The sequence below is a fragment of the Epinephelus moara genome, chromosome 13, assembly GCF_006386435.1.
Source record: "Epinephelus moara isolate mb chromosome 13, YSFRI_EMoa_1.0, whole genome shotgun sequence".
NCBI lineage: Eukaryota > Metazoa > Chordata > Actinopteri > Perciformes > Serranidae > Epinephelus > Epinephelus moara.
Window position 1 is genome coordinate 28,540,957 of NC_065518.1, and position 22,032 is coordinate 28,562,988.

A 22,032-nucleotide genomic window follows, 5' to 3' on the forward strand; every position below is an offset into this window, starting at 1 on the left:
GGGGGTCCATGTTTAACAACAGCAGAATTATATGAAAACTTTAACATGACTCATGCAATTTACTCCAAGTCTCATTTATCTCTAACTCCCCAAACTGACAGCTCTTTCTGACAGGGAACTGAACTAAAAGTAAACTCTCTTCAAAGCCAGGCTCCATGGACAAAACCAGTAATTTTACCTCACCAAACATGGGCTTTGCTGGTCTACTGCCGCCTAAATCAGCAGGTTTTTTTGTGTTATTGTGTGACTTTGGTAAATCCAAACTAACCCCTTCAAAACACATAAGTCACACAATTGCACAAAAAAACAAAACAAATGATGATGGAGATAGCGGTAGACTAGCAACGCCTGTGTTCAGCAAGGTAAAATTACTGTTTTTGTCAATGGAGTCTGGCTTTAAATAGAGCAAAGTTTTGCTTTTCATTCAGTTATTGTCAGAAAGGGCCATCTGTTTAAGAAGTCCTGGGCATATGACCGGATAAATGAGAGTGGGATTATACTGCCCAAGTTGTGTGAGAGTTTATAATCAGATTTCTTTTGTATAGTTTTGTTGTTTTTTCAACAAGGACCCCTATCTCTTTAATTCATCAAGAATTTTCCCAGTTTTTGGATTTTTCGTTTACTGTGGAGACATGCAAGAAACATATTTTCTTCACAAATTCAATGTAAAACTGGGGGAGTAATTGATACAACATTGACATTTGAGGGCTGAAATATTCATTTAACATTGCTCCCTATCTGTTTGATGCGTTAATAGGTAACTGTTTGCTAATGTGTTCAGGACGTTATGTCAGTGTTGTGTTTACAGCCTGTTCTTTTGCCCCAAAGTGGCAAAAGGAATCAAGAAACACTGCTTTAATTATTTAATCAAGTATAAATAAATATTTTATAAAGCATTAATAAGCAATGTGAAGCTCCCTTTCACAAAGTTAGAAGTGCTGTTTACAATGCTTAAGCATCTATTGAACATGTTAGTTCTAAACACATGATTAGTAATAGTAAAAATGAATACAGTAAAAGCAGTAGATCTTCATGACACTGGGGAGGAACCTGAGAATATTGGTCAGGACTTTTGGCTGTTTGAAGGCCTTGAATCTAACATGAATGTATATGTGTGTTTGTGTTTGTGAATGTGTCTTGTCTTCGAACAGTGTGTGGGAGATCATGGGTCAGCAGGGTGGCGGTTTGTCGGTGCTGAGGACCTTCCGGCTGATGCGGGTGCTGAAGTTGGTCCGTTTCATGCCGGCCCTACAGAGGCAGCTGGTGGTGCTGATGAAGACCATGGACAATGTGGCCACCTTCTGCATGCTGCTCATGCTCTTCATCTTCATCTTCAGGTAGGCAGAGGGAGAGTGGGCGACCTTGCATCCTGTCTTACACCTAAAAAATATATAAGTATTGATCTTCCAACCTCATGAAAAAATGAACTGTCTAGTTCTTGCTGCTGATGAAGGAACGACATCAAAGAAAGCTGAAATAGAAAACAGACGGGGTAAACTAAAGGGAGTTCGATCAGTGAGCATGAAACAAATTCTGCAGATGTAGTTGAAAGCACAAAGGTGTGGAATGAAAGTAAATTGGGTGGTCAATACATATGGGAAGGAAGGAGCAGAGAGAAGCAGTGATCAGTGCAGATGTGACAGGCAGATTAGTCGATGGGACGACAAGACTAAGTGAGTACCAGGTCTTGTCAGCAACCCTTCTTTCTGCCTGGTTAGGCCTGGGGCTGAGCTCAACAAATTCCAATGTGTGGAGGTTCTCTGCACTTATCTGATGCACAGACACACCAGCAGAGTTGTCGGAATAAAATTTTGGCATCATATGTTTCTGCAAACTGAAGATATGTTGCATTTGTATGTTTCATACATATGACGTAGTTCAGATTACATGCACATGAGCTGAGTTTTTCATCAGATGAAGAAGAGGATGGTGGATGGTGTGACACCAAGGCAAGATGGCTGCCAGGCTGTAGACAGCAGCAGACCACTGTTGGAGGCCAACAAAAGCGGATATATTCTATTGTAAGTTTAGGATACTTCCAACCATGTTTGTGGCAACAAAAGAAATACATTTTCAACACGTTTTGGGACTTTTTCATCCATGTTTGTTGTAACAAAAACTGGTATTTTTTTAGTGAGAGTTTGGAACATTATCAGCTATGTGTGCATCAACAAAGCAGGTATTTATTTAATTCTAGCCGTGTTTGTAGCCACAAAAGTGGTGTCTTTTAACAGTCTTTTTCGGTGACATTTCCAGCAATGTTTGGTGTAACAAAAACAGGTCATTTTTAATGCATGTTCGGGACTTTTTCAGCAATATATGTAGCAATTAAAGTAGTGTTTTTTAACAAGAGTTCACAGACATTTCCAGCCATGTTTGTGGTAACAAAAGCGGGTATTTTTAATGATAATTCAGGGCATGTCCAACTGTGTTTGTATCAACCAAAGGGATGGTTTTTATTGAGAGTTTGGGGCATTTCCAGCTGTTAGTAGCAACAAAAACAGGTGTTTTTTTAACTGAAAGTTTGGGACCTTTCTAACTGTGTCCATAGCGCCAAAATAGGTATTTTTTAACAAGAGGTTGAGACATTTCCAGCTGTATTTATAAGCGACATAACTGGGTATTTTAAGCCAAAACATATTTTTTTTGCTTTGTCTAAACCTAACCATCTGTTAACCACAGCATTGTCTCAACATTAAATTGAAAAACTGAAGGAAGAAGAAACTTAAAGGGATAGTGCACCAAAAAATTTAAATTCAGCCATTATCTACTCACCCATATGCCAATGGAGGCTCAGGTGAAGTTTTAGAGCCCTCACAACACTTGCGGAGATCCTAGGGGAGAGGGGGTAGCAACACAGCTCCACCTAATGGAGGCTTACGGCGCCCCAGATTCTAACATTCAAAAACATAATTGAAACCACAAAATATCTCCATACTGCTCGTCCGTAGTGATCCAATCTGGGGCGCCGTAAGCCTCCATTAGGTGGAGTTATGTGGATCTCTGCAAGTGTTGTGAGGACTCTAAAACTTCACCTGAGCCTCCATCAGCATATGGGTGAGTCATCAGCATATGGGTGAGTAGATAATGGCTGAATTTTCATTTTTGGGTGCACTATCCCTTTAAAGTCTCATTATATCAACTACATATAAAACATACAAATGTATTATCTTTAGTTTGCAGAACAGACAATACCAACATTTATTCTGAAGATTGGGTTGAACACACACAAAGCTGATCATCAAAGAAAAAATGCAATTGATTTTTTCTTTTTATGGCTCCTGTTGATGATAAAATATGTGCAGGAAACTACCTTTAACAAAGACCCCTTTTTATCTTCAGTGAGATTGACTTTATTCCAAAATGGATTATTTCCCTCAAAGCCCCTGGAAACTTCATACCTAAAGTATTTCTCTGTAACATTAAATATTTATGACTAAATAAGCAACATCAAGAGAGAAAAGAGAAAATAAAGAAATCTCTAATGTAAAGAACCAAAACACTTTCAACTCTGGCAGAAAATAGTGTGTTAGTGTTGGACTCCATCACGCACAGCAGGAAGCTGTCTGGAAAAAAAGAGAAAACAAAAAAGTTTTCAGAGGACTTAATGTTTGTGTTATTTTCAGATTATTTGAATAATAATTATGTTCACTGTAATTTTGAATGAATTAATGTTCTAACTAGACACCTTCCAGTGACTGCATTAGTAGAAACAATACTGTCACAAACTGGCCTAAAATCAGTCTCTTTTCTTGCTGCCTCACATGTTAGTAGCGCCTGTCAGTTTGTATCTGAGCATGTTCAGCTTCATTTCAGCAGCTTGTTGAGATGTGTGTATATGTATGTGGGGGCACACATGCACTTTAGTACACTCACACATACAAAAACACAAACACACACACTCAGAGTTCCAACGGCCTTGTATATGCATATATAAACAGCCTCTGATTTGAGTGAAGAGTTGCCAAGTTGACACAGCAGAGGCCTGTTCATTGATCCCTCAGCTCCAGTTGAGCTTCACTGTCTGTGTTTATGAATAAAAGACAGACTGCAGTGCACGCTCACTGCTGGTTCATAATAATAACACCCCCGATTAGCTGTCTTACTGTATGTGGCCTTGAACTAACTTTCTTTCCGTCTTTCTTTGCCTCTTCTTTCTGTTAAGAACAAAGTAATAATGGGAAAGATAACATTCAGTGTTTTGTTCTCTGGCTTCTGTTTGACAAGGCCCTGATCAATACTTAGCATAATGTGATGGCAATCTTTCTGTCTTGCTTTATCTTTTTCCTCTATTCCTCTTCACTGTATTCTCGACCCTATCTCCACTCAAACCCCCTTCTTTTTACAAGAATAAAGAAAAAGTGCTATCAATCTTCTCATCTTACTCGTAGAAAGAAAGCAAATAAACACACTTCCAAGAATGGTGAAGCTTTAGATTTAAAGGAAAGGTTTGCTATTTTAGGATTTATTATTTGCTTTCTTTCTGAGAGTTAGATGAGAAGATTGATATCACTTTTGTGTCTATGCATTAAGTATGGAACTAGAGCCAGAAGCGAATTAAGGCAGAATAGCATAACGACTTGAAGCAGGAGGAAACAGTTGCCTGCCTCTGACCAAAGTTTGAAAGTTTGTTACTTTAATTTGTACACAAACAGCAATCTAAAACTGGCAGTTTGTGGTTCAAGGGAAAATTTAATTTTGCTCTCCAGCTATTTCTCGAATAACTCGTGACTTCCCAGAGCCTTGTCATTGCAGTGAGATTTCCAGCCAACAAGCAGAGACACAAACAACCTGAGCAGACGGATGCATCTTGCTAGCCAGGAAATTCACACTTAAAACCAGCTCCATCTGAAACCACATTTTCACTGCACTGCTTGTGTACAGAGTAAACAAACAAGATGCAATGAGTTAGAGAGTGAGCTTTGGAGGTGTTAGGACCCAGTCATACAAAGTGAGTTCCGCAGGTTTGTGAGGCACTGCCTTTTTGTTGAAGCCTGCCCCAATCAGATGGAGCGCTTTTTGCAGCATGCTGTATCTTATGTTTTTTTAATTGTTGCTGGGCAACCACTAAATCACTGGTAATAGCTTAACTGCTATTTTGCTGTGAAGTAAAATCACGGATCTGTACTTTTAAATTCCCCATAAAAATGGGACAGACGGGGGGCACTTGGGGACTGCACACACACCCTCAGAGTGAGGAGAAATCATAGGGAGTACCACCAGCTGGTCCACGAGCTACAGTTTGACAATCTGCTGTCAGTCGCCAGGCCTAATTAAGGTTGGTAAACTGTTAGAAAGTAGCTGATGTGACAGTTGGTTCAGATATGTTTCAGCTTACCTTGGGCGATGGTGAAAGTGAGCTGGACAAACCATGCATGTTACCAGTTGTCTTAGCCACTTACAGAAGGCACACCTTTCTGATTGGACAATGAGGAAAAAACTGCAATAATGTTGGTCTTTACTGGTCTGAGTTGAAGTTGTTTAAACCCAAGGCCTTCAGGGCACACAAAAGCAGTGAGCAAAATGCTTCACTCTAATTGTAAACCATTGCAAAATGCTGTCCCAGGCTGCCAAAACACTCTCTCTCTGATCAGGGCCTTAGTTGGAAGATTAAGTTACCTTTGGACAGAGCCAGGCTAGCTGTTACCCCCTGCCTCCAGACATGCTAATCGCCTCCCAGCTCCAGCTCCGAACCTCTTTTTATCTCATCCTCATAACGAAAGCAAATATTGGTGAACTATTCTGTGAATTTCCAAAGCAGTGGAAGTAGAGTCCTGCAGGGGTGACAAATGCCTCCCTGATTCCCTCATCAAAAAGCCAACAGGATTTTTTCATTGGATTTTGGATTATTGCAGAAAATAAACTCTGTTGCAAACAAACGTTTATGACCTTACATGTTTTGTTTGGCAAGATTACGTTCTATAATCTCATACAGCCATTTGTTAGAAACAGCCTTTGTAAAACACCTAAAAGCTTTAACATTCAAGAGTTGGGTATTTACTGACATATTTTACACCATAGAACAAAATGTGAAGGTCTCTTAAGCCTGTGTTAACCACAGACATCTAAGCAAAAACCCATTTAAAAAACCCATTGACTTCAGCATGAGGGAACCAGGAGTTCAAAAGTACAAAATGTGCTAACTCATTTCTGGGGTTTAGGGCTCATTCCTGTACCACCCTGTACCTTTTACTTAGATGAGATTGTGCCTTTGTTTCTAGTGCCAGTGATCTTCATTTGCTTGAATGAGTACAAGGTGTCATTGCCATGGTTTGTGACTCTCTCCATGGTGCTGAACTCAACCTGGCATAGGCACTCCATTTCCACTCCCACTCCTCTTGGCAACTTTACTCCCTCAATGCATTATTGGCCAACTTTTTAAGAAGCACTGACTGTGTATTACCTGACTGACAGCACTCCATATATGGTGTTTTTGTTAACTTTGCTTCTTTTTTGTACATAAAACTAACGAGTGAATACATCTATTTATGCTTTTGCATGGCAGTCCCCCGGGCAGTAATTACCATTCATGTTCAGTACATTCTGCCTCAGCTGTCTTGCTAGCAGCAGGTATAATCAGTATGGTGGAGGCAAAACAAGGCTTTTCACTGTGTTTATTTCTGTTTATTTGTACTGTATCTAATGGGTTGGCCTGATGTAAACATTTACCCCTCTGTTTCCTGTTTGTTTTCTCCTTTTCCCTCCCTCCTCCTGTGTCAGTATCCTGGGGATGCATCTGTTTGGTTGTAAGTTTGGGTCCGAGAGGGATGGAGGAGACACTCTGCCAGACAGGAAGAACTTTGACTCTCTTCTCTGGGCCATAGTGACTGTCTTCCAGGTGAGCATATACCCCTTTCTCCCTTTCTTGTACTCTGTTACATTTACATTTCACTGCGTTATGGCCAATTTAGCTGTAGCTTTATGTCCGACTCCAATCTGTTGAGACAGTAAAAATTTAGCAGCAGGATGACCTAAAGGTATGCAAGTTTATCTCCCATCTGGAAGCTTTAACTTCCTGTGTGATCACACTGCAGCTGCTGAAGTGCCCTCAAGCAAACAACATCTTCCTGCCTTATTGGTGCTGACTGAACCTGTCCCCATTCGGAGTCTGAGAAGACAATTTCCTCTTGAATAAATAAAATACATCCAATTTAATATTTCTCTTCACTCTCCCTACCCGCCTATCTCCCTCATTTTCTTCCACTCTACCTAATTTCCATTTCCAAGTATCTCACAAAGGTTAAGTGGGTCTGCCTCTTGCATCATGTCACCTTGGATCAGTGATTAGGCCTTCTGTTGGGTCCAACATTTCATCCATTATCTATCCACTGTATAGTATTTATCACCCTTAATATAGTACCCATTTATAATTCACTGAAACATCTGATCAGGGACAATGTAATGTGTCAGCATGTCTCGCTGCAGGGAACATTGAACTGACATGTCTGTTCTTATAATGTTACACATAGGGGGTTTAATGTAGCTTCACTGATCCAGTCTACCTAGTCATGAAAGCATTTACATTTCTGTGTGGTGTCCTTTCATACGAAAAGCTTGTAGTGCGTAGAAAGTGTTTCTGTTTTTGATGGATAAATACTAGAGAGATACCTACAAGAAATTAAACTTCATAAACACGCAACCTCTGAAGCATTACAGGAGTGAACGTTCGCTAAACTGTTCCCCTGAACAGCAATTGTCCAGTCATCAACTTGCAACTGAACAGTTTAGATAGATGTCAGTCAGGATGCCCCACAATTTGAAGAAGCAGGCAAGAGTACCACCACGAAAGCTAAGCAATGTACTGCTGTGGATGGGGGGGCAGCAGCAACATGTGTTCTAGTCACCTAAAAAAATTCTTTCTAGGTAGGACTGTTTTTAGGTTGCTAAAATTTGTTTTGCTGCTGCACTGGTCCGCAGCAGTACATTGCTTAGCTTCTGTGTCCGACTCCAGCCTGCTTCTCCAAACTTGGGGCATGCTGACATCTACTGTAGGTAATACACTGACTATGAATAAGTACCTCATACAACCCCACTCAGAAGATCTGTACTCTCTCTTTAACTTGAGACTTCAAACCTAGCAATCTTATAATGTGTGTGAGGTGTTCATGGGGCTGTGTAGTATCAGCAATACTCCACATTTAAGATTTCAGCCTTGTCAAAACCAACACAAGACCAGAAGTGTAAGGAAAACATTTAATGTTTTTATCTGTTTTATTGTAAGCTGCAAAAGTTAGTATAACCGGCTAACTAGCCTACTACATACAATAGCAACCCCATGTTAATTTCAAAGCCAAGGAACATATTTTGTTACTAACGACATTAGTGTGTGGCATGATAGGTTTTAATAAAGTCTTTTCACAACTAGCATATCCGTTGTGTGGTATTTCCCCCATTATATACAATGAATATAAAAACTATAACATTAGCTCAGCTTGCAAGCTACAGCTGATAAAATCTCCTGGCAACAGTTGTCACTTCAGCAGTCAAAATCATGGTTGTCGCATAGAAATGAGAGGCTATTTTTTTCTACTTCTGTCAGAAAGGACCCATGGTTTTAGAACATACCCAGAACTTGGAGACGTAAAACCACCACTCTTAGCAATGCCTTGAAAGAACGGAAAGTGACAAGTAAGAAAGGGATGAGGCTTAGCAAGCGGTCACTTCTCAAACATATTAAACTACTAGAATAATTGCTGAATAATGATGTACTTCTTCTCATTAATGCTTTTTTCTTCTCCTCTTTAGATCCTAACCCAGGAGGACTGGAACAAGGTGTTATATAACGGCATGGCTTCCACCTCTCCTGTAGCTGCCCTCTACTTCATCGCGCTTATGACATTTGGCAACTACGTCCTCTTCAACTTGCTGGTGGCCATCTTGGTTGAGGGTTTCCAGACAGAGGTATGACGTTGCTGGTTACAAATCCACAAAAATAACTTATGTGAAAATAAGTCTTTAAATCAAATTTTTTTAAAAGCCAGAGAAGAAATCTGCCATTGGGTTGAGATTCTTGCTCTTCTTATAAATGCAGGTCAACTTGTTGAATCTTGCACAGTGATCTGGTTTGCTGCCAGGTCTAAACATAAATTATTTCTGGAGGGGTGAAAATGGTAAATCACTCAATAAGGTGCTTATTTTTCAGCGCAGGCACACAGAACACTAAAAGATGGATCTTTACACCCACACATACATAACAAATCCATACGCTGTAGGCATTAGCCTATACCTTTTTCTTGCACCCTCTGCAGCGGGTTATGTGAGGACATGAGAGCACACTAGTTGCAGCGTTTCATTTTCCTCTCCTCTTCATCTTGATCTCGCTGTCAGCCTCTTCTCCTCCCACTCTTTCCCACTATCTCAGCAGTCATCCTCATTATTGTTCTGCTTATTTGCCAATGCAGTCATGCCATAAAGCACATCATAAGAAAACTATGTCCGCTAGACTAGACTGCGCATCAGCCCACATCACCCACATCCCGTTTCATCAGTCTCATGCTCGGATACCTTTTTTTCATGCCCCCCTGATCTTTCCCCTCCTTAGTACAACTCTTTTTTATGTCATAAAACAAAAAGTGAAATGTTCTCCTCCAACGCACTGTGTTTGTGATTCTTCTCTAAGACAGAGAAGGACAAGAAGCTGTTTAGAGACAGCAGCTGGGAAAAACAGTTCCCCTGTAAAAATTTCAAGGGGAGCAAAAAAGTTGAAACTCATTGAGTGACTTTTTTTCCAGCCAGCCCATTTGGAGCATAAAGGGCTTTATTTAAGACAGATAGAGCGACTGAGAGAAAGGAACATAGGGTGAGGCAAGATTGAGAGAGTAAATCACACAAGTATTCAGCCTATCTCACTTTCTACTTGTCTCTCTCCTCTCTTTCTTTCTTTAAGGAGTGACAGCACCTATGCTTTGATCTCAGATGCTCTTTGGCTCTCGGGCTGAGAGGAGAGAGAACGGACGAGGGGTGGCAGGGAGAGAGGTTGACAGCCTCATAAAATATGAATTAAATTTGAATGGGCTTCTCCTATTGCGCCTCGCTGCTGTACAAATATCATGCGGATGACTGTGGTGAATGGAATGACATAGGAGGTGGGAGACAATGACCAAAGCTGCTTAAGATGAAGGCTTTATATGTAAGCCAAGACTAGTGCTAATGCATTTCTGGAGACTTCTTGAAGTCTACCAGACATTAAAATTGGGTTTTGCTAAGAATCAGTGACATCACGTTTGTCTCAATATGGTCAGAATTGTAATGGCAAAAACATCAATTTATTAAATTGATTAATTTTTTAGCACCACTTTTATTTAGTGTTGATACAAACTGATGATATTGGTGCTTTAATTTAACTGGTGCAATATCTGTGTGGAAAAGAACTCATGAACCAATTATAATATCACTTAAATTTCTATGGCTACACAGGCAGTTAACCAGCTGGATGGCTGACGTTTGCTGTTGCTTAGCTTGATCTGTGTTTTGAGCACTCTTTACATTACGCCGTACGTTACTCTGAGTCCTGATTCAAATCATGATTCAAACAAGTGCCAGGGCTTAAAAAGGAAGCCAACAATCCCCCCATTCGTGACCCTATTTTATTAGGGCTTAAACTCATAATTAGGGTTGTTGCTGTGAGTGATAGACTGTTTTCGAGGAGTCACCACAGTGGATGAGTCATATCCACCCCTCGCTCCTCAGAGCTCCACCCCTCAATCATAATATGGTCACTCCAGAAATCCAAGATGCTGATGGCCAAAATGCCAAACTCCAGGCTTCAAAATGGGAGTCCAGAAACCAATCAGTGGCGTTACAGTGACTATGTTCATTATTTTTACACAGTCTATGGATTCAAAAACTTAACGACAAAGTAAAGCCATTACAGTGTCGGGTTTGTTGGGACTGTTTATAGGCTCAGTGTCACATGTTATTCCCTGCTGCTGTTAGCTCGTGCTAACCAGGCAAACGTTGAACTGAGTGGGAGGAGAGCTGAGACTGTTCTTCAGCGCTGCGCCTCACCCACCGATATGTAACAGCAGCAACAGAAAGTTTGCTGATTTTTCTCAGTTTATGTTTGAATTTATGGTTTAATGGGCTTATTGAAGCCTTGTTGTTCAATTTTTGAGTATGGAAATTACTTGAAATGCCCATCCCTACCAACTGGCACCTGTCCTTTCTATGGAGTGGGATGACACTTGAATGTGTAGGAGCTGCCAATGACCCAGCAGATCTCTATGCTATGCAACAGCTGTGGCCAGATGCTATAATTTTGGGTTGTCCGTTTGTCCTTCCCATTCTCGTGAGCACAATATCTCAAATATCTCAGAAAAAGCTTTGAGGGAATTTCTTCAGATTTGGCACAAATGTCCACTTGGACTCACCAAAGAACAGATTAGAATTTGGTGGTCAAAGGTCAGCTTCACTGTGACATCATAACATCCTGCAAAAACACTTTTCTGGCCATTATTCAACAACATAACTCAGGAAAAGAAGGAAAGGCATTTGGTCAGATACTGAATTGCTGACTCTAATTTTAGATGACCATCATGAAACTGTGCTGATTGTATATATCCTGTGCGCTTTCACGTTGAAGATGTGTGTGACTGGCTGGCGGAGGCATACAACCGTGAGGCAGTAATTTTAGATTCAAAGACATGAACAACAACAAAAAGACTCATAGCAAACAATGCTAACACTAGGAAGCTAAGTTAACTATCTGGCATTTTAGCATCTTTCAGCTCATTGTTTTCTTTTTCCAGCTTCTAACTGTGCTGTTTTGGTTCATCCTTATCTATCTGTCTATCTCATAGCATCATTCTCAGCTGCAGCAGACAGCTGTTTTTGTTTAGCAAACAAGCTATAAAACCCCACTCTGCGCTACCTGCCTGCGAAATCTTCAGACACATACAGTACATATACACACTCCCATAAACACACACGACCAAATGTAGAAACCCCTGAAGGTCTATTAGTGCTCTGTTCTGTTCTCCCCCTCTGCTCTCCTGTATCATCACAGAGCTGTTGGCTTAATTCTCCCTCTCCTTTTTCAACTTAACATCCTTTTCTGCAAACACTAAGTTTATTTTTAGTCGGCCAAACTTTCCCTGCGTCAGGGTTGCTAGGTAACGGGGCGCTTGAATGACGTGAGCCAGGCCTGGAGAGATGAACGGCCATAGAGCCAAATCACACAAAGCCACACACTATTGTGTCACTTCTAATATCCATATTGCTTTGGACATAAAGGCAGCAAAGAAATCACCTTATGGAGGTGTTATGTTTTTTTCAGTCCTCTTTGCCTGTTTTAATTTTCTTGATTTAACTCATCCTTCCATCCTCTTCATCACTCCATACTCTATTGCTTCCCATTACCCATCTCTTTCTCTCGTTGTGTCGCTCCGGTTGTGACAGTTTGTTCATGTGACAGAATCCAATATCCGCTGCAGAGAGCGCAACAGACCGACCTGTTTCTTTATGGAGACCTATTAACAGCAGAGAGACAAAAGCTGTTCTTCTTTTTTATTGCACCTCTCACTCTAACAATAACCATACATTTCACACATACACAAACATGTAGGATTCACACTGAGGCAGATATACATACTTGAGTCAGCCGCAGAGGAATGCTTCTAGGCTGAGCACATTATGTCCTGAACGATACATAGCTCATTAAATTTAAATGTCAGGATCATTTACATTACTGCTCTCTGAACAATTTTCATCCAAAACATCAATGGAACCAATGGAGGGTAAAACATGTCTGTCCTCTTCACCTCTACTCTTTACTGTCCTGACTTTTCATGCTTTCAACTAATTCCAGTTGCTGAAATGCACATGTGCAGCACGTGACTGCATACTGTGATCCAGGACAGTTGCTTTGATATGCTGACATGTTGCATGGTAAAGTGAAAATGTTACAACAGGCTGAATCTCCTTTAACTCTCTCGTTCTGCTCTTGTCTACTTGCTGTGGTTACACCTTCTCACCTCTCTGCCTCCTTTCCTGTGCGCGCCTCCCTCTCCTGTCCGGCTGCACCGATCACTTCCACTATAGGAAGTGTCCAAGCGGGAGGATTTGCATGCCCAGCTGAGCCTAATTCAGCTGCCTGTAGACTCAGGGGTATGTAAAGCACTGCAGCTCTGCCTTCCCTCCCTGCATTTAATAAACTAACCGCCCTCCTTTATTCTCCCCTCTGCCTTCCCTCTCCGCCCGTTCTCCTCACCCTTCCCTTTAGAGGCTTTACAGTTGCATGTCAGATCTCTCAGTAACCACAGCTTGGAGGTTGTCTTCTCATTAATAGTCACAACAGTAGCAGGGTAACTCAAAGTATATGTAGGTCCTGAATGCTTTTGTGCAGCATTTTTGGCTGATTAACAAATCAGCTACATCATTTATCAAATACATTAACATACAAAATAATAATTCCAGCCTATGCTAGCTGCTAGTGTCTCAAAAAGGGCCACTCCATCCAAATTACAAAAACAATCTGCTTTATTTTCTGTCTTGCCATTAGTGATATTGTGCCATGCAGATCGGTTCTGTTTTACTCACAGAGGTTTTTAGATCTTCACTGCTGAAAGTCTTGCTGCCAGCCAATTCAACAGAGTACTGAAGTGGGAAGTAAAAGTCCAGTTCAGTTGCAATGAACTTGACTTTCATTGCAAAAAGTGTCTTGCAACTGGAGCTTTTCCAAAAGATGAGTAACTGTGATAAAAAATAAAAAAAAATCTGGCTCTTTGAATTCAGTAAAAAGGAAGAGGTACAAACCAGTGTTCAAAAAAAATCTAAGGGCCCTGATACACCAAGCTAATGGTCAGCCACTGGTCAACATTGGGCCGTTGGTGAGCATTTGTCACCCTAGTCCGTGCCGTGTGTCCTGCACCATTGCCCGTCTTGTCAGCCTGCACTGGCTTTTTTTCGGCCAATTCGGCATGTTGAATCGGCGTCAGTGAAGGTGGAGTCCATCGTTGAATGAAATTACTCTGATTGGCAGTTAGCTCAGCACATGAGAAGAGAAACGGAAGTGAGGAAAGTAAACAAAGAGCTAAGGTCAAGAGAGAGAGATTAAAACAAATTTGTTGCATGAGGTAAGATTATTGTTCCTTAGCCGTTTAGCTCTTCAGCAGAGACGTTTCATAATGGTTTGTTCACTGGCACATGGTAAATATGCTCTGTTTTTTCAACTTTGGATTGTGTTGTTAATGCGATAACTGGCTAAATAGCGTCAAGACGGTATTCCAGTTTCACTTTTTGAATGCTGAACACAGACTACCACCATCTGCTGGTGTGGAGAGTTATTTCCTCTCACTCAGACTCAGAACGTATGCACTAGTTGGCCTTTGGCTGTAGCCTTTGCGGTGTGTTCATGTGCAGTGTGTTGGCTGAGACGCAGACAATGTGAGGCAACGCAACAGTCAGCTTTCGTTGCCGCTAGTTCTTTGAAGTCGGTTTGGTGGGTCTGGGCCTCAAAGAGTGAGGTCAGCTGCAACTCCAAGCAGCATCCTGGTGAACATCCAATCACAGAGCTTAAAATTCCTGCTAACAGAAATCAGAGGCTAAAGATAACTTTTTGTAGACACCTGACTATAGTTAGCAGTTTAACTCAATCAGCTGCTTTTGTCTGGGTCAGTTTTGAACAATCTTGGCAACTGTTGCACTTTGTTCCCACTTGCAACAACCGCTGGCCTCTTCTCCAAAGGAACATCTGCTGACATTAATGTTTATTGTAGTATTTAGAGCCATCCGTTTGCCCAAACTGATGGGAAATAAAAACAACATAATTTTGCAGAAAGTTGAAATAATTAAGAGTGGTGACTATTTTAAGCCATAGCTAAAAGAAATAATAAGAACTGTTCGCAGCAAGGTTTGTGGATTACCCCGACTAAATAGAATATCTTTGGAAAAAGGCTTTGCAATTTAATTACAGAGAGTAATTTGTCAGGTCTTTGTGTGCCACTAATGGAATTCTATTCATTTTCTCTGTGTTGTGGCAGTGGTTTAAATCTCAGCAATTGAAATCTCAAAACCTCTGTTGATCCAGCATGGCTCAGTACCTGTAGGGCTTAATGAAAATGCATGTTGGGTGTTTTTTGAAATTTACATGAATTTGTGGAACAAGAGGAAAGAGAAGAAACATAATAACAAATGCCATAACACCCTGAAAACGGTGCAAATCAAATTAGTTAACAGTACAGTATGATACAGTGCAACTGGCTGGATCCCTATGAAACAATCAGTCTCACAGAAAAGAACCAAATTCTTTATTGTTGGCGCACAAATGCAGAAATGCAACTATGTTGCCAAAAGTAGAGGACCTCCAACATGGCTGCCAGAGACTGTCACATCATCTAAAAGTCCTCCAACCTGCTTCCTGCATGATGCCCTTGCTTCTGAAACTAACTGAGGCTGTGAGTGACTGTTCAGAAGAGACAACAAAGTGCTTAAACACTTGCATTACTTTGCTGTGTGTGTGTGATTCTTTTCTTGTCCCTTTTAAAAGCAGACTCCGCATTAAACCTCCGATTGAATGCTCACCTCCCACCAGCCCTCCACCCTTCTCTTTTTTCTCTCTAGCCTCAGGGTAAGAATGCCGCACCGGCACTGCCAAAAATCTCCCTCTCTCAGTCTCTGTTTTATCTGGCTGAAGAATAGAGTTGAAGGGAACGAGAGAGGGGGACGAAGCAGGGAGGCTGAGTGCCGGCTTTTTGGGAGGCCCCAGCACAGCCAGATGAATCCAGACGGACTAGAGGATGAGAGCTAATAAAAAGAGGGGGGGATCAACTCTGTTTGCATGACTCAGGCTCTTAAGGCAAGGCCAGTACACTCTGTGAAATGAGGCCTTTGAAAAGATGGTTGTAAGTCTTGTCCTCGTGTCCTCTAATTTTACACACCGTTGAATGCTATCCAGAACTGAGCCACGAGTTTTCCAATGGACAAACGTTCCAAATTGTTGAAACACAGCAGCCCACTGGGGGCCCAAGCTAGTAACGGGGATTTGAGTGGAGTCTGCTGGCTGGTCTAATGGTTAAACCTGTTATTGTAGTTTGATTCTTCTCCTAGATTGCCTCTTATAACTCTGTGTACACTGTATATGTTTCATACACTATTTCAACTAGCTATGTATAGAAGTCTAGAGCTGCCACTATTAAAACAAAGATATTCAATCAAATGGAAAACTAAAATTTATCTTCTAATTTGAAAATAAAAATCTTCATTATTTTGACTTTCCTTTTGGCGGTATCTATGCGCCTTTTAGCTTATTTATGTTGTTTTGTTTTGTTTTTCAAATTGGCAGAGGTTTATAATAAGTTATTATTTTGATAATAATAATATTTTTTTTGGCACTCAAGGTCGCCAAACATTACATAAATTCAGAAATAAAATGCAAGAAGCAACAAAGCCATTGTGACCATATTAGCGTGGTTTCATTTTTAAGTTCAGGATGCAGATTGCAAATTTATTATATATTCAAAACATGAACATTATGGAAGTGCTATGTTTTATGTTTTACACATGAGTTTTATTTTTTAATTTTCATTGTGCCAGTAATCACCTATATTGAAAGTTGAAAATGAGAGCTGGATTTTTATAATATATGTGCAAAGTGAAAATACAGTTTGATTAAATTATTTTATTTCAATATTGGCACTCGTGGACCTCCATACAGGTATTGCTGTGGTTGTCATTAATGGTGTTAGTTTAGAGGTTTGCTGCTACAGCTCAGGTATCCAATCCAATCCTGGGCTGATGCGTCTCAAATGCCGCTGTGGTAGGATGTAATTTTGGTGGACACACACACACACACAACCCCCCCCCCCCCCCCCCCCCCAACCCCCCCAACCAAAAAAAAACAAACCAATTACCCCTCTTGCTCCTATCAACATCCACCCTCCGTCTTCCATTTACACCCTTTTTAAAGCAATGTAATTGAGATCCCCCTGTGTGCTGCTAGTGACTATTATTGTCTGGCTATCAGCAGCATCCCTGGTCTGGCCAATCTCCTGCTCCTGCTACCATGCCTAAATTGGGGTGGCAGAGTGTAAACAAGCTATCTGAACAACCAGGTTATTTCAGGATGAGGGATTTCCCTTGTGTCCAGACCCCCCACCCTTACCTCAGAGCTATCATCCCCACCTTTCCTTTCCCCAGTGAAACCACCAACACTTCCATCTACTCACTGATCTTGGCTGAATTCTCCCTGAACCAACAGCATACTCAACACTTACATACCAAGAAGCCCTTTCAGTAATATAATCCTATTAGCATCTCCTCCCTCATCTAGATAAGTATTAAAACCAAAAACTACAAAAGGCTTCTCTGTTGATGACTCCCTCTACCAGTCTTATTTAATTCCTGCTCCTTCTTAGATGCCTTAATCTGGAAAGAAAACTCAGCGTCTTTTTTTGTGCGGGGAAGTTTTTTGATTCACTCTGGCTGGATCTATTTTCATATGGAGGATTTGTTTTCTGACAGCCAAGATACGGATTAATGTCAGCCTGTGAAGAAGTTGTACGTAATGCACTAGAGAGGGAAAGGGTGAAGAAGAGACAAAAGAAAGACACTGAGAAGATGACGCAGAAAGGAAAGATAGAGAGGGCAGAGACAGTGAGAGAGAAAGCAACGGAGAGAGGGAGAAGGAAATCTGGAAGATTAAAATCAGGTCTGAGCTGGATTCATCTCTCCCTTACAGTCTGGTGTGGTTTCAACCAATTTAGCCGATTGACTGTGGGTTTCTAAATTGCTTTGTGCACTCCTGACAATCAGAGCGCTAGGGCAGAGCATGTCTGAGGTCAGCTCGATCTTTGATACAGTTGGTCAGAATCGTACAGTTTAAAGTACTTCAAGTCTGTTTTAACCTGCTAGTGCCATCTGTAGATAGAGGCGTATACTACTGCTGCACATAGATTAGTGTTGTATAAACTGCTATTTTTTATTATGCTGCCTAAAGAGTCCTACACTTTATGTTTTCTTAAAGGAATCATTAACTTAGTGTAGCCGAGATGCTGAGCCAAAAGAAATAATAACGTCAATTAATCTTCTATAGTGTTAGTCCTGCAGGTGTAGAGGAATCATGTGCTTGCACTGACTTCTATTGGAAAGTTAAGCTATAATCACCTTCCCCACACATGAAAACAAAATCACAGTGAAGCTTGGGCTGGGGATTTAAAATGGCTACCTATAAAGAATGTTTGCTTTACAGTGTTACAGCACATGGGACTTTGAAAAGAGGAGGGTGATACATTGTTTAAATAAGACGCTGTTTTAGTTTTGCACCAATATATCTGTTCTGCTGCTATTCTAATATTAAGCTATAATTTTTATTTAACAGCGCTGCCAGAAATGTATAGAAGCTCTGAGAGGTAAAATCTAGTGATGCATTCATAAGGTCTCCTTTGTTTATGATAGGTAAAAAAGAGGTTTTGCTAGGATAATCTTTCTAAGTTCCTAAATTTTTTAGCTGTTAAAACAGATGGAGAAGACAAACTTTGTCCAGGTGAAAATCATTTTTTGAGTTAGGTTTTTCTTTTACCATCTTTGGAAACAGGCAAAAGATTTTGGCAGGGTTAAAAACAAGGTTTGCCAGGATCCTTTTTCAAAGTATGTTTTTTTTTTCTTTTCTTTTTTCAACCATGAAACCAGGTGGAAAACTTTGGCAGGTGAACAATCATTTCTTCAGTTATTTTTTTTTTTCCCATCCAGGAAAACACATGAAAATGTTTTGGCAAGTAAAAAAAAAAGCTTTGCCAGTATAATTTTTCAAAGTTTTTTTTTTTTTTTTCATCTGTGAAAATGTAGGGGAAAAAAGAGAGTTTTGACATGTGCTTTTTTTTTGTTTTTAGCAGGATCATTTTTCAACAAGTATTTGTGGTTGTGGTACTTATTTCGGCCACAAGAGGCTGAAGTGCACCACTACCATAATGTTCTGTATCGGACTAAGCATTCATGTTTCCTTCCAGGTGAATTGTAATTCCTTCATGTGCTCTAAACACAAGGTACATGACAGTAATGTTATTCATTAACACAATATATGCGCCTTTACATATGTACTTTTATTGGTACTATGAGCTGTATTTAAAATGTGGGGTAGTGGTGAATATCAGCCTCTTGTGGCTGAAATGAGTATTATGTGAACACTTGTTAAAAAATTGATCCTGGCAAAACTGTTCTTTAAACAAGACAAGAAATGGATCATCAGATTTTTTTTCTCACTTGCCTCTCAGGGCTTCCGTAGAACAGGTGTGATAATGGAGATGAAATCACCATCATTTTACAACTCTGTAAAGTGCCTTCAGACACAAAGCAATGCAAATTTTCACCTTGTGTTATTCCTACGAATTTTACACCTGGATAGTCGCTGTTTATTTGCTGCAGGCGATGTACCAACCATACAGATGTTCGATATAAGCTAGCCAGCAATGTGTGTGGCCAGCGAGTGGCCATGTTTTCATGTAGCAGCTCCTCCTTTGACTGATCTCAGAACTCAGCAGAAACTCTGGTTCTTTCAGATATTTACCTCAAGTCTTCTTTGTCCTTTTCATCTCTGTGATGTGAAATAACACTAGATTAAAGCCCTGGGATAAGCACAAATCGTTTAATCAAGCTGAAACATTTCTAATGGACACATGGATGATGATGATCTCAGTGGGCATAGTGATGAACCTGTCCAGGGTCATTTCCTTTAAGCCAGCTGTTTTGTCTGTGTGCCTCAGAAAGGAGAGATGAAGGTCAGGTTGTCTCGTCAGTCTTCACCTGGGCCTGTCAGGTCTGGTCCGTATTCTTATACTACAGAGTCCTCACAACAAAACCCCTGGCCTTGCTTTGTGAGTACACACACTCTGTCACGCTGACCTTTACATTGTCCAGAGGCTACTGCAGATACAAGCTCCTACCTGACCACCGCTCAGCAGGAACCAGACTCAACTGCTCTCCTCTCTTTCCCCCCTTACCTGAAGAGAAGAGAGAGGGAGAGGGAGAGGAGATAAGGTTGAACACCCACAATGCTTAGTGCTGATGCTCCACTGGGTTTGTCCTATCACAGCTGTCCTGTCTGATTGATTGTGTGTGGGTTGATGAGCCCTGTAGGAGAGGGGCTCTTGCTGTGGTTAAAACAGAACTTTGTTTTTAAATGTTTGGTGATAAATTGTTGTGGGTGTGGGGTGTGTGTTTGCCTAACAGTGTGAACATTTGTCTGCGGTATAATCTTCATGCCCAAACATGTCTAGAATGTAGCTAAAGGCAAGTTAGGCATGATTGTCTAAATACTACTCCCATAGAATCAGAATCAACTTTATCGGCAAAGATATGAAAGACAGATATGAAAGGGGAAAGAGAGGGAAGGATCTGCAGCATAGGGCCTTGGACAGGACTCGAAACCTGCTGCAGTAAGGACTCAGCTCTAAAGCTAATTTATACTCCCTTTATGTATGAAAATGCATACGTCCATTTCAAAAGTTTTAAATGTCACTGCCCTCATACTTCCATGCGTCCTTTATGATGGCATAAATACAGCCTATAGATGGCACTAGAGGGCAGAGTCAAAAGTTTCACACAACAACAAACGAGGTAACAGTGGAGGAGATTGTGAAAATGCAGGCTATCTTTAAACGGAGGCAGGGACGTAGATGACGGTGGTCTGTATGGCTATTATATACATCCCAACATATGGACAGTGAATTCTTTTTACTATTTTCACTATATGGTATATTACTATGTATTATTATCTATTACTGATTTGTTCCGTTCTGCCATTACTTAAATTTCTTCTTTGTCTCCTACAGTCGTATCACGCTTGAACTATGCTAGACTGCCTCCATGTTCTCTGGTGGTGCTGCTCCATTTCGTCCGTATCCCTAAGCTTTCAGAAAATGTGCACAGCCACAGGGACAATAACCACAGCGTACGGTCAGAGGGGTCCGTCCTTCTTTGTCTACGAATCTACTGTTGAGGATAAATGTGTCCCTAATGGTACATGTTCTGTTACCGGGGCGCTCCACTGGCCAAGTATTTTGAAGATTCAAAATATTAATCTGATTATCAGTCGCTCTCAATGTACTTACACAGTGACGAGAACAAATGTGCAAGGACAAGAGAACTTAACAAAGCAAACTAGATAACCATATTATGTACAAAAAAATACTACGTAATGATAATAATACTCAGTGAAATAAAATAAAAAACAATTTCTTATATCATTCTCTTTGATTAAGGTCATGGGCTTTCTATAAGTGCTAGGTAAAAGGCGACTAGGTTTGGGTAGCACGCTCTCTACTTTTAGTACTGACTGAATTAGGTCATTACTACTGTTACCAATTCATGTTAAATCAACTGGTGCCAAATTTCAGTACCTGGGAGCACATCTAAGTGAGAACGACAGGTTCAAACGGGCATCGGAAGTGTGTGAAGTGCTACAAAGCACAGCAAAGAACTGCCCACTTCCCTTTGGCACCAATGTTAACTTACTGGGCTGCTCTGACAGAATGCGCCGCAGAGCTCCAAGACATGCTCATGATCTGCAGCAATAGTTTTGTTGTCTGGTGTATTATGTTTAACAAACTATCGTACAAATAGCCCAGTATCACTGCTGTTAGTAGTTGTGCTTTTCAAACAACGAACTGTACTTGCTCTACATATTTGTCAGTTGTGTCAAAGGCCTTGTCCACACATACACTGGTATTTTTGGGAACTTGGTTTTTCCTACTTTATTCTCAAAAACGACAATTGAAGAGCTGTCAAGAGCATGCTAAACCAACAGGAAAGAGGAAGACGATGATATTGGCCAATCAGAAGCCTGAAAAAAGCTATTACTTGAAGGCTACCTGGCTGCAATGGCGCATTTTAGTGCATTCTGATGCCTTTGTTCCTCTTTGTAGTGGAAAAGTAACTTCAAATGTATGTGTAAACATGTAAAAAGTCCTGTAAGGAAGGTTAGAACCAGGACTATTTTCACCACACCTCATTTGTCATGCCTCACAAAGGAGTTCTGACTCTGACATCACAAGCCAAAGACTCAGTGTTCCCTGTATACAGGTCAACACTGAAGATGGAGTT

The 22,032-nt window shown here is 40.8% G+C and overlaps 1 protein-coding gene across 1 annotated transcript in view; it reads left to right on the forward strand.

The window, feature by feature from the left end:
• Window positions 1–22,032, forward strand: part of cacna1g (calcium channel, voltage-dependent, T type, alpha 1G subunit) — a 210,569-nt gene that overhangs the window by 94,335 nt on the left and 94,202 nt on the right. The window contains exons 10-13 of the mRNA XM_050059547.1: window positions 1,152–1,337; window positions 6,721–6,838; window positions 8,746–8,901; window positions 13,039–13,104. Of these exons, the coding sequence (XP_049915504.1) occupies window positions 1,152–1,337; window positions 6,721–6,838; window positions 8,746–8,901; window positions 13,039–13,104 (526 nt within the window). The remainder of the gene's footprint in view (window positions 1–1,151; window positions 1,338–6,720; window positions 6,839–8,745; window positions 8,902–13,038; window positions 13,105–22,032) is intronic.